This window comes from Larimichthys crocea, chromosome XIV (genome assembly GCF_000972845.2).
Source record: "Larimichthys crocea isolate SSNF chromosome XIV, L_crocea_2.0, whole genome shotgun sequence".
NCBI lineage: Eukaryota > Metazoa > Chordata > Actinopteri > Sciaenidae > Larimichthys > Larimichthys crocea.
In genome coordinates, this window is record NC_040024.1 from 483,373 (window position 1) to 496,402 (window position 13,030).

Here is a 13,030-nt window from a genome sequence, read left to right on the forward strand (position 1 = left end):
GTGTTTGTCTTCACTCTGTCCTCATCCTGTCACATTTATTTATATTAACATTCAACTAATCATTAAAATGTAATTTCTGTATTTATTTCCATGGAAATGAATGCCTACTGTAGATTTTAAAAGGCCTTGAAACCTCCCATATGTTGGCGAGGCCTGATGGGATTCTGGATCTCCAGACTGGGAACCAGTGATATACAGTATATAGAGCATTGAGGACAACAACATTCTAAGTCACTGTCACAGCAGAGGTAGTCCTGGAGAAAACATTTTTATAGACTGAATAAAACCTGGATGTAGTCTCCGTGACGTCCCGCACAGGTTTTACTATAAAGCTCAGTGTGGTCGTCTCCATCTTGGCAGTCCTGCCTCTGAATGAAGCCTGGGTGCTCAAACAGGCACTTGACCACGCGGCCATGCTCTTAATCCTGCATAACTTTAAGCCTTAATATAACGTGAACAGGTGAGTTGTATATAAATTCACCCTCAGTACAGTTGTCATGAACGGGGAAATTAGCTACAGAGAACAAAACAGTTTTTTGTACCAGGCTGTAAACATGTTTATTTCTGCTGTGAAGTTGGACATTTGAACATGGGGACTTATGGAGACTGACTCACTTCTGGAGCCAGCCTCAAGTGGACGTTTGGCATTATAACGTTCACAGCCATGATGTTGCAGCTTGGTCCTGAGTGTTACAGACACCAGAGAAAGACGGGTCCAACCTTATCGGATCCTGCAGCAGTGCATCATGGGAGCTCTTGTAGTGGGTGACAATAATCCACTGGGGGGAACCAAAGTGAAATATTTTCAATTCCTACACATAGGGAGCTTTAACTGGAATTTGAAGAGTCCAGTATGGAAGACAAGCATTTTTAAAACAGAATATTAATGTTATAAATATTATTAAAGATGAATTAAAAGGTGTATCTTTCAGCTATGAAGCTGTTTGAGCAGCAGGATAAAACATATAGTCAGTGAAAAAAAAGCTCATTCACAAGTGGCTTAATAACTCATCTGTACATCATACAGAATATTTATTGTATGTCCTCAAAATACACAAGAAACCATAAGACAGAACAGAGGGTAAGAAAAACCCTTTAAGGTCGTTTGGAAAGGATCACCACGGTTCACCATCCTGAACGTTTGCTCATCAGACTGGCAGAGCGTCCTCTGTAACAAATCAAACTAAAGGCCTTCTGCTTCGAAAACCAACGCCGAGCTCAGATTTAACAACTCAAATTCCCACTAAATAAATAAAAGATCTTTTTTTTTTTCCATTTTTTCTTCTCACACCTGTAACAGTACCTGTCAGCCAAAGAAATCCCACTGGCTTGATTTTTTTTCTGGTAAATTTACCCAAAACATTTCACACATTTGAGAAATGCAGCACAGAGCCGTCTGATCGCTCGTCTCTGACATCATAAAGGGACTTTGTTCTCCCCTTTCCTCTTCAGCACTCGCTCTGTTCTGCAAATCTTTTTTTTTTTTTTTCCCAGATGGCAAACAGATAATGCTTTTTGAAATCATATCGTGGAGACAAACATTAGTAGTGTCCTAAAAAAAAAACGATTCTCTTCAGCTATGCTTTTGGCATGTTCCGTCGGCCCCGTAGCAGAATTATGAGCTGACAACAACTAAGCTTTGCTGATGAGCAGGCAGGCCGGACCTGCTGCGGCCCGGGATGCCTGGATTTGGTAAAAAAAAAAAAATCTTGGGATTGTATCACAAGGACTTTCAGCGTCAGTGATTTGTGCTCGACTCACTCCAGCAGCCACTCGTGTCTCACTTTATACAGTGTCAAAATATGGGAAGAAAAAACTGCCAAACGATGTGGCACGAGTGTGAAATGATGTGGTGGTGTGTGTGAAAGTCTCAGAGCTGGAAAGCCTCTGTGTGTGTGTGTGTGTGCAATGTAATTTAAGTTCTTGTGGAATACAGATATCTTCATTAGTTTGAGTCATGAAGTGTTCATTCAGTCATATTTCTTTAAAAGGGTTTCAACCAAAATTTGGAGATTAAAGGTGCTATGTGTAGAATTTTTATGTCCTGATACTTCCTCTAGAATTCTTCTTTTTTTATTATTGTTATAGAAGATGATATTTCCAGTAAAAGTTGTTTCACTTGGTCAGATCCATAAAGGTGGAGAGGTGGAGGAAGAGACTTTCTGTGCTGTCTGCCAGTTGTTTTCCAATCCAACCACCGGGGGCACTAAAACAATATTTTCAAATTCTACACATGGGCCTTTAAGAAGTTACCAAAATCAGATGCAGTGCTTTAGTAACCTCCATGCTGAAGGCTTCATTATGCTCTTAAAAATCTGCTTTCTGCCTTTGTTTAAATTGGAATCTCTTGAATTTTTGGCGACTTTCTGAATCTTGGAACAATCGTAGCCACTTTGCGTAGCGATCGGCCTGGTGTGTGTCGGTGTGTGGATGTGTGGACGTGAACAGCAGGTGAGTGGAACACCATGAACATCTTTGAGGAAAGTTGTTGGAGATGTTCTTCCCGACCTTTCACAGGTGTGGGTTTGTAGTAAGTGTGTGACGTGTAGCTCTTCAGCGATGGCGTTTGAACCTACGCGTTATTGTCCATGTGCGCTTCTTCTATGGTCTCACAAAGGAAGTCTTATTTTGGCGGGAAGAAGTGGTTTTCTGCAAGATGCACACTTAGAAAAACTCTGCTGTGTTGCTGTGGAGCGTCAGCCTCACACCTGCTGTGGCAGTGTTTTGTTCCCATTCAAATGATTCAATTCAAGTCAGTGACATATGGAGTGTCGCAGCGATGATCGACTGTCACACACATTCAAAGATATGCCTGTCGTGAAGTGCTTCAACAAAGTCTCATTCCGCTGTTTCTTTTTTTGCCATTTCAAACACACACACATGCTCACGCACGCACGCACACCTGCAAATTAAATTCAATAAATAAGACTTACAATGTTGTAAGGCGGTGTTGACCATGCATCTGTCACAATGAACAACAAATCAAGAAACATACATGGTAACAATATGCACATTCATTAAGAGCGTCAAGGTCGCGACCTCCCGATAAATCAAGTGACGTTTGCAAGGCCTTCAGGGTGATCTCCTGATCGACAGGGCTCATCCCCACGACACCCGGCTCTGGTTTCTGTGGCAGGACCGCCTCTTCATTCAGAGAGAGAGAGAGCCCAGTCCAACCAGCAGGCTGGACACGCGCAGCAACTGGACCCAGCCTACAGCGGGCGCTTTTTGCATTGCATCCAAAAAGGTGGAGTTTGTTCGAGGAGAATCAAAACGTCTGTGTGGAGACAGAGATCCAGCAGCCAGCTGCTCAGAGCCTCAGGACAGGCCAGAGGTTTCCAGGTAACTCTGCAGCTTCCTCACCGTGCTTCTGTCCAAGGAGCAAAGGTCGAAGTCAAAAGTAGTGTTTGTGATGTGGAAGTGTCCAGTTTCTTCGATGAGGTTCACGATCTGCAGAGCAGAGAGCACAACGGGTCAGAACGGGTCAGAACAACCTGCTGTGTGTTCATGTCTACACTGAGAACACTCAGCTGCCCAAACTACTCACAGTTTATGATCTATTAAATATGAAACTAACAGTACAAACAGCACAAGAATTAGTCAATGAATTGATTAGTTGTCAACTAGAACATGAATTGACAACTATTTTGATAACCAAATCATTTTGAGTGATTTGATTTGGTTAGAAGAAAAAAAAGAATTTTCAGATTTCAGCCTTGAACGTGAACAATTTCTTTTTTTTATGACAAGAAACTGAGTCTCTGTGATTTGCGAACAAAACAAGATATTTGAGGACATCACCTTGAACTTTGGGAAACATTTTTACACATTTTTTGAAATGTTATGAATCAAACAAATAAAGGATTAACTGAGAAATGAATAGACAGATGAACCCATCATGAAAATAATTGGTAGTTGCAGCCCTGCATCAGTAAACAGTCTTTTACTGGAAAAAAGAAAGTTAATAATTCATTTCATTCTGTTGTGAGCTTCACATGGAAAAGAATTGTTTCATTGGTTTATACTGCAGCTTTATCTGTTCGGAGAACAGTTAGAGGACAGGTCAGTCCTCCAGCATCACTTCATGTGAACTGTGAAACGGCTGAACTCAAAACATTATGGAAAATTCTGCACAACAACCATGGGTACGAGCCGCTATATGTTTGCACTATTCATTTGCAGCTGATCCCTTTAATGTTTACACAGACACATGTAGGCTTTTATGTCAAACTACCATAGGAAGTGTTAACAATGTAAATTTGAATTTACAGTCATTATATTAGATAGACTTTTACATCTTACTGTTGGAAACCCTGAAACACTGAACATCACTGAACATGTCCCTCTCTGTGTTGGCTGGTCATGATGCCCCCAGCAGTGGGACCCAAACCTGGGGGGCAAAGTTTCATCCATCCCCGCATCACATCCCCAGAACTGTGAATTGTAGGTATAGCACTATGAGCTAGTGTCAGTGTCTACCTGTCAGTGAACATGACCGGACCTGTTACAGAACACAGGGTGCGCCAGTGGTGGCCAGTCTGGCAGGAAACACAGTAGTCTAGTGAGGTGGCTTTTTGCAGGGCTTGGCTCCTGGCATCCTCAGTTTAGTTAGCTACACGACTGACTGAGCTAATGACAGTTAGCGCTTCACTAATTAGCAGTCCATCCATCGGGAAAGTCTGTTAATCACCTCAGTAGTGAAACATTATTCCCTGTTGGTCACAGAGGCTGTGCATGCAGCTGGTCAGGTGTGGCTGCTGAGCTGCTAACAGCAGATTCAGCAGTTAATTAGCAGTTAGCAGGCTAAACTGTGTAAATCACAGAGTTGAAGCTGAGCAGTCGAGGACATCAGAGGGAAAAGCAGCAAATATATTCTGTCTGAATAAAGTTCTAAAGCTGTGCTTTTGTACAGCAATCAGTGAGGCCTGGACAGAGATCAACTGGGTCAAACAGGAAGCAGTCAGAAGAGAGAAGGCGTTTCATTGGATGTACAATTAGTACACGCCCCCGAGTGCAGGATGACATCATCAACAAGTTTTTATGGTTTATCAGGAAACTGTAAAATAGCATGAAGAATAGCTGAACATACTGAAAACACTTTGTGTCAGTGTTGGACAGACACTGGAGGACAGAGGACAGACGGGACAAACACACCGAGACATTCATGTGGACTTTAAAGAGGAGCTCTGCAGTTCAGCAGGGCAGATGTGGTTTAAAGAGAAGAGTGTGTGCAGACACATTAGATCTGGTGTGATGTGGTAGAAGTGATTTAATGTAATAAAAATGAGTGTGGCCTTTTCCCTCATCCACCTTTCCTGTGGAATATCGCTTTCAGACTTCGTACCCGGTGGTGAGAATCAAGCTCGGGGGTTGCAAGCACAATCTCGTGGTGTAGGTAGAATTCTTAGAAATGTGGGGAAAATTAGAGCCTGTTTTCATGACGAGGCAGATTTAAGTCAGATGCTCAGGCGTCGCCTCTCTCTTTAGTGCCTTGTGTTAGCCGGGTGGGTGGCGCGTTGGCCCGTTTAGGATCCATTTCAGCTGCAAACAGCTACCAAACTCATGTTGTGTTCCACTATCTAAAGACCATCTGCATCACAGTCGGCTCTCTGTGATACAATATGCGGTCCCCACCAGTGTGCAGGAGAGGCTGCGAGTTAATCATTTCCATCTCTTGTAACAGGAAGTGGAGCCAGTTGGTGAACTCGGCTAGATTAGCTTGATTACTGTGCGGGTTAAAGCTGTGCACGGGGCGATGCCGTTTGGATGGGATTTCTCTCGTTCCTCAGAGCCAGACGTCTCGTTAGGAGAGCGAGGCAGAACTTGGCAGCGGCAGCTGGGAAGATGCACTAATGCCGTCATATGATAGGCCTTGAGAATTTAGGCAAGAAACATGCAATCTCTTAGGTGGAGAGAGGTTAACCAAATAATTCATTGCTTCCAGATGAAGCTGCAGATTGCGGAGGATCTGTAACAGATCACAGCTCCTCTTCTAATCCGATGCAACAATATAGCTGACCAATAGCGCTGGCATGTAGCGATATTATGCTGAGATCAGCGAAGACAGGGGAAGCCAGCCAATACATATTTCATGTTTTTATCTGGAGCCCGGCAGTTTACTGTAACTTCTGCACAGAAGATAATAACGCAGGGATGGAAGTGATAATATCAAAGCCCAAACCTCAGATACATGAAATGTTTTCATACCGCCAATGAAAACTGATACTTCTATAGATCGTGACTGGATCCAACATTCCATCCAAATTTAGAATAACCTTTAACTCAATTTAAAGTCATTTGGCAAAAGAAACGTGAATGAAAACTTGCTCTCATCCACTACTCTTCATGCCTGTAGTAGTTGGTTTGCGAGATAAGCGTCCATTTTTCTGAGAAAAGCAGAAGAACAACAAGATGACGTTAATTAAGAGTGCCAGTCCAACACGGAGCCAGACGGAGCGGAAATCAGTCATGTTCAGGCTTGGTCATTTTTTTGGTTTATGTGCTTCTAAATATGTAAATATGCTACATGGTTTAATCCCTTTGGCTGTTTTGGGGCGGCGTTTAGCTCAGTTGGTAGAGCAGCCCCTCCATGTACAAAAACTCAGTCCTTGGCGTGGCATACTTCAAGATGCATCAAAATTAGTGAGTGCAAACACATCCTAAGACATGACTAACTTTGAAACACTCTGAGCGAGATGAATTCATCTCTATCTCTCTGCTAGGGGTGCAGGGGTATGCTCAGGGTGGCCTCAGCATGTCATCGAGCCACCCTTTAAGGACCGCCCACAAAATCCTGGACTGAAAACTGGTGAAAAACAGTTTGAACCTATAACTCCACATTTCAATAATATATCATTCAGAGTGTTTTCACATGTTTTCAGCAACTATTTTCCAACATAGGAATTTTATATAAAATCAATTAGTATGTTTTCATTAGTGTATATTCACCTGAAAATAAAGAATCATTGTGTATTTGTTGTCTTATAATGAGTCCACCATTTTGAACCACCAATTTTCTACAGTAGCCCAAAACAGACAAACTAAACACTGATTTTTGATGACATTTTGCTTTTTATGTGAATTTTGCAGCCACAGTTTTTTCACCATGCACCATGGAAGGAGAGCATGAGGCGTGGGAGAGTATTCAGTTGGTTGCAATCTGCAACTTCACCGCTAGGTGCCACTAAATCCTACAGAATGGACCTTTAAAACAGCTTCTTGAAACACAGTCATTTCCCTCCTTCAGATGAATTTGATTGGTTATGAGCCAAACAAACATGAATTACATCATGTATAGAAAGTACAGTGGTTAGGTTAGCTCACTGCTTGAACTTATCGTGTCATTTATTAAATGGTCCTGTTCACCTACTTTAATCCAACTTGAGGTCTATCTGGATTTTTTGGATAATACATTATCGGAAAAATAAACTTTATCCAGTTTATTTGTTAGTGTTTGTTTGTTATAGTAGCCTTTTCATTTGATCGTCTGTGTATGTGACCTTAGTTTTGGGATATAACCTCTGTATGTATTGTGTTTTAAGAAGTAGAAGTAGAATTTTGTTTCACAATAAAGGTATGTGAACGTTATGATTTATACCCCACTAGTGCTCAGTTATCCTAATTGAAAAGTCATGTTCATCTGTTTAAGCATTTACTGGTGTACAAACCATGAGCACTGGTCTATAGACGTGGAGAATATGGTGAAGCAGCACATCACTTTTTTCCACGAGTGGGTGGACCTGGTGGCTCTGTTCTGTTTTTGCTGTGAGATTTTGGTCCACCATTATCAAAACACCTCATTAAAGAATATCTTTTATCCAGAAGATGCATTGAAGCTCTTCCGACAGCTTACTTAGACACTTTCAGTTGGTCTTTGCTTTCATTCTGTCAGCAGTCTGTACATTGTTCAGCTTTTATTGTTCAGTTTTTCTTTTAAATGAGAGGCGTTTGGAACAGTCAGGCACCATTGCAGTGGCACAAACTAGCCAACTCATCCACCCACAGAGCCTGACTGCATATGAAGAGAGGAAGTAGGAGTAATAGTCTCAGTTCTTAAAAATGATGTTATCCTTCAGCATTCAGTCAGTTATTCCCTCTGGACCTCATCATGTACTGGAAGGACTTTCAGAGTCACGGAGAGAGAGAGAGCAGCTTCAACACATGACTGCAGTACAGCACACTGAGTGTTCACTAACAACCTGCTTCTATTTAAATATCCATAGGTTCACGTTCATCTGAAGAGCATGGCTCAGGTGAAATGCATTGTGGGTAGCGGAGGCAGGCTGAGTGAGACAGGTAGTGATCACCTGACATGATGGAGGTGCATTCCAGGGTAACGTACATACCTGTTGCAGTATATGACCTTCTCTTAGTGTCATCAGTCTTTTGTGCAGTTCCACCAGCTCGTCCAGGTAGGCCTGAGAAACACACGGCAGCATGTCGTCAGCTTTTACATGTGAACACACACACACAGGCTGGAATTCTTCAGGACTGGTGCTGAGAGCTGAGTTTTGGTACCACAGTGTTTTTATGACGCCTATGATAGCGTGTGATCGGAAAAGAAGGAGATAGCTTTCATCTGTCAACTGCTGGAAGACTTACACTGTTTATTTAACTACACTGTGCACAATGGCAGCAACTACGCATTATTTTATTAAGCCAGAGTGACGTCCTCAGATGTGTTTTCATGTTTCTGTCAGAGGACTGAAGAAAGCAGAAAACATTCACATCACATGTTTTTTTCTTCAGAAATAGACTAGTAAGCAAGTAATCCATTACCATAAATGGTTTTGATTATTATAGCTGCGCCTCTGCTGTGCACTGATGTATTTGTTTCGTCACATTTTAATCTAATACAAGCTGGTCTACCTTTAGATTTCCCTCTAAGTAGCTTTAAGATTGAAATAATCTGCCTGACACATCTCATGTATATCCTTTGTCAGCCTGTCGCAGTGACAGTGTTAAAAATTCAAACCCACTTGTCTTTGGAAAGTCCACGTTCCAAGGAACTCCACTTGAACATGAGTCTGCTGAGAGGTTGCTGCCAAAAATCGTTCTAATGAATTCTACAATATCTCCACCTGTCGGGTTCTGTTTCAAAGCTCGACGGCGTCAGCAGCGTGGAGGTCAGAGTGAAGCTGACTAACGTGTGATAGGTGAAGTCACTGTAGAGTTCGTATGCATGTCACAGTACGTTTTGCAGAGAACAGTGGATTGTTGTGTACCTTGTCACAATCTAGGTTTTTGTTCTTGTCCTGCTTGCTCTGCTTGGTGGGACTCTTCACTTCCAGTATCTGACAGAGGAAGCACACAGAGTCAGCGTCACTCTGTGTGACTTGGAGCTACATACGTCATTCAAGTACACTGATGAATCACCTGGTGCATATCGTCTTACCTGGTTATTAGTAGTCTTTAATAAAGGTGGGGCTTCGTTGTGGGAGGGGGGCGAGGGCGAGGAGCTGTCGCTCTCACTGCCATCACTCAAACTGACCCTGGGTAGTTAGTCAGAGGAGAAAAGACAAAGAACTTGAGCCACTTGGTGGCAGCACAACAAGCTGTAGGTACAACATCTGACATATTATCACCTTTTAAAACTGACAGAGCTAATGACAGAGCAGAGCAACATAAACCTCGCTTTTAGCTCCGTTTTTGGTTTCCACCAACTCCTGAGGAAAATATCTACATCTTTATTCGCTAAAAGTTCACCAGCTAGTCTCTACTATTCCCCTCTGATCTCCTGTGTTCATTACAGCCTTTTAGCTGAAAACAACTGACTGCTGTCGCTGGCAACAGAGTTGTCGAGAGTGCCAAAATAATGCGCTGAAAGAGGCTAAAAACTTGACATGACATTGATGAAAAAGCGATGAATACTGTGCCCCGGTGTAAACGGTGTGGCAGTGTAACCCATCATTACAGTCTATCAACCGACTTACATGTTTACATGCAGGTCGAGGTTAGGTGGAGCCAACCTGAAAACCTGAAAAGCAGGGTTAGTCAGGAAATATAATGAAGTCAATCAAGCGGAAAACGTAAATTCAGACATGTACGGACTGGAGACTTGCGTACATGTTGATGTTGCACCCTGTGCCAAACCAGGACTTGTTTTTAAATGCAAGCTCACCATTATGCCATTGTGCTAAAATTCACTCCATTCAGAGGTTTTACAGAAAATCACAAACCTGCCCCCCAACAACTCCCACAACTGCAATGGTCTAGTTAAAGTCTACAGATTGTTTTTAAAGGTTATTTAATGGCATTATTTGACCTTTATTAGACGGTAGAGGCAGACAGAAGTATGAATTCGGCTCGGAGCTGAGGGGCTCCAAAAGTTGACACTTTGTGTAGCTGTGCCTATGGTTACAGTTTGTAGGACTCTTCAGTCCATTTACTAACCTGCGCTGATGGTGTGTGAGGTGTGTGTGCGCTGGTCTCTCCATGTCAGAGTCCATGTCGTTGTCGTCGTCGTCCTCTGAGTCGTCATCGTTGTCGTCCGAGTGCAGATCCTGCATGACGGACTGCAGTGGGCCCAGCACTGTGTCAGCATGACAGAGAAAGAAAGAAAAGACCACGATTGAGTAAGAGTTTTGTTTTTTAAATTATTTTCATTCAAACACACGTAAAAAAAAAAAACATGCACAAGGCAGCGGGTCATGCTGTGAGGTGGAGGAGTGATGGTGGGATGGTCCAGTGAAGCTTGTGGTTATAGAACCGCTGCTGTGAGAGTTTGTTGGGGACTATTAATCCACATTTGGTGCCAGTGTAACAGTGACTCGTCTTTAACAATGGAGGTAACCACCACCCTCACTCACAGGGTGCAGGAGGACGTATGCACACATGATGGGTGCTCTGCAGGCTGCTATCATATCCACGGTATGATACCAGACACTGATAACATGACCGGAAAGAGATGCATGACCTCCCATGCATATAGACGAGCTGGGAAAATATTCTCCATGCAGATGTGAAAAGGGTGTGTGTGTGTGTGTGTGTGTTTGTGGGTGGGCCTTCACAGGTCTCAGAGGAACTGTTACCTGTGTGGGTGGTGGCAGGAATAGCCACCCTTTTCCTGATGATGAAGTCCACCACTGCATCCAGAGAAAATTATAAAAAACAAGCAGAGGTCACCCTTGAGAAAAGATGCAACGAAAATAGCCCAAACAACAAGTAGTGACCCCGTTAGGCCTCTGATTTCAGTCGTAGAGGACTGGGAGAGATTTCAAACTACTTTTCGTTCATTGTTTTTTTAGTTTTGGATTATTTTTTATCAGTCTTATTAAAACATTCACTATATTTTCACTGCTCTGATCTGAGGGTTGGAGCAGCTACAGATTCCCAAAGTGAACCAACATAAACAGTCAGACTGACGTGAAACCTGGCAGGTTGAACTTGTAGTTAAGAGTTATAGTTGTGGATATGAGGATGGTGTCTGTGATATCTATGACTGTTATGATTAGAATATCAATGCTGGCCTTTGTTTTCACTTTCAAATAAGTGGTTTTGATAAGTGGGTCACACTAGAAATTCCAACCGCTCTGGTGATTCATATCGACCTCCAGGATAACAGAAGCTGCAGCATTATGACTCCACTCAAAATATGAACTCTCTCATAAAAGCACCCTTTCATCTATATATTACAACTTTTGCCTCATAGTATTTATGTCATAATATTCCATCTTTATTGTTGAACACTTTCAAAATATTCTAACTTGTTTTTGTTTTCTCTAACATTGGTCCTAATACTCTGCAATGATGCTGGCCATGAAGTGTTACCAGAGCAAACAGGCACTTAAACATCGATTTATATTCCGGTGGACTCTCACAGCAAACATGTTACGTAATAAAGCCATTTTGTGACTGAACTTCTTCTATTTCTGCCAAACATGCAGGTCCACTAACACGAGATCAGCTGTAGTGTGTGTGTGTGTGTGTGTGTGTGTGTGTGTGTTTTCCAGATAGTTACCTTGTCGTTTGTGGTGTGTGGGAGCGAAGCCTGAACTGGAGCTTGAACTGGCTGGACTGGGCTGTTCAGACTGGGAGGAAGAAAAAACAAATTCAGTTACACACACTTCACTACATTCATGCTACAGTATACTCAGAGGTCAGGAAGAAAGTACCAGAGGAAATACTGTCACATTACACCAAGAGATACAGAAATCAACTCGGATCAAACATAAAACTGTTGTGCGGCCAATAGGAGTGAATAACCCTGGTGATGTCATCAGGGTCTTCCTATCATGGGAGATGCGGGACAGATGGGAAAGAGATGCTATCCATTTGCATTATGGGAATTGTAGGCCCCATTTTTTTTTTATGTGGCGTTCACACAGTTTTCATGATGTAGTTATTTCAGCATCCTTCTGATCAGTTTATTTTAGTCGGCTTAGTGGACAACATCTTGTCCAAACTTGTTCTAGTTCAAGTCTCTCATGGTCCAGAAGTGTATGATAGAAGCTTTATTCTTTGTATTTGATGTATAATGATGGCAGCCTTGCAAACAGTGCAGGTCTTTTAATGTTACACGTAAAGAGAAAAATGTTTCCATCATGTTTGAGTTGCTGCGTTTCATAGAGAAGAAAACAAAGAAAGAAAGAAAAGATTAGATTTTTTGGCCATCAACCAGCTCAAGTGGATACAGATTCAGATTCTGTGTGAAAAGAGCTGCCGGTTTGTTTTCTGTGACGTGCTTTTGAGAACAAAAAAAAAGAAGACTACAGACTGTTATCAGCCAGCTGGACTGCACATTAGTCTGTCACTGTCAGCACTGATCCTGATTCTACAAGCCTGTTTTATTTGAATCTTCTCTGCTTCAACTCAACTACTTTTTTTTTGACTAATACTTACAATTTCTTTTTGTACATTAGTACACATTTAATAATAAATGTGTCACGTCATCAATACTTTTAGCAGGAAGTGGTTTTCTTTCGTCCAGCACCTTATAGTATGAGCAGAGATCGACTTCTTCCAGGCCTGTGTTATTGAAATATTTAACAGCCAACAAACTGGTAACACAGTGTTTATTTCTGAAAGTGAG

General features: G+C 42.2%; 1 protein-coding gene across 2 annotated transcripts in view; it reads right to left on the minus strand.

Annotated features, from left to right (window-relative positions):
• Nucleotides 1-1,469: 1,469 nt before the first annotated feature.
• mllt3 (MLLT3 super elongation complex subunit) overlaps nucleotides 1,470-13,030 on the minus strand; it is a 49,176-nt gene continuing 37,615 nt past the window's right edge. The window contains exons 8-14 of one of the 2 annotated variants that reach the window (XM_010741221.3): nucleotides 11,960-12,029; nucleotides 11,031-11,084; nucleotides 10,393-10,531; nucleotides 9,395-9,491; nucleotides 9,225-9,293; nucleotides 8,346-8,417; nucleotides 1,470-3,450 (exon numbers count right to left, since the gene is read on the minus strand). In XM_010741221.3, the coding sequence (XP_010739523.2) occupies nucleotides 3,319-3,450; nucleotides 8,346-8,417; nucleotides 9,225-9,293; nucleotides 9,395-9,491; nucleotides 10,393-10,531; nucleotides 11,031-11,084; nucleotides 11,960-12,029 (633 nt within the window). In that variant the 3' untranslated portion in view covers nucleotides 1,470-3,318. The remainder of the gene's footprint in view (nucleotides 3,451-8,345; nucleotides 8,418-9,224; nucleotides 9,294-9,394; nucleotides 9,492-10,392; nucleotides 10,532-11,030; nucleotides 11,085-11,959; nucleotides 12,030-13,030) is intronic. The other variant, XM_010741222.3, reaches the window with a different exon arrangement.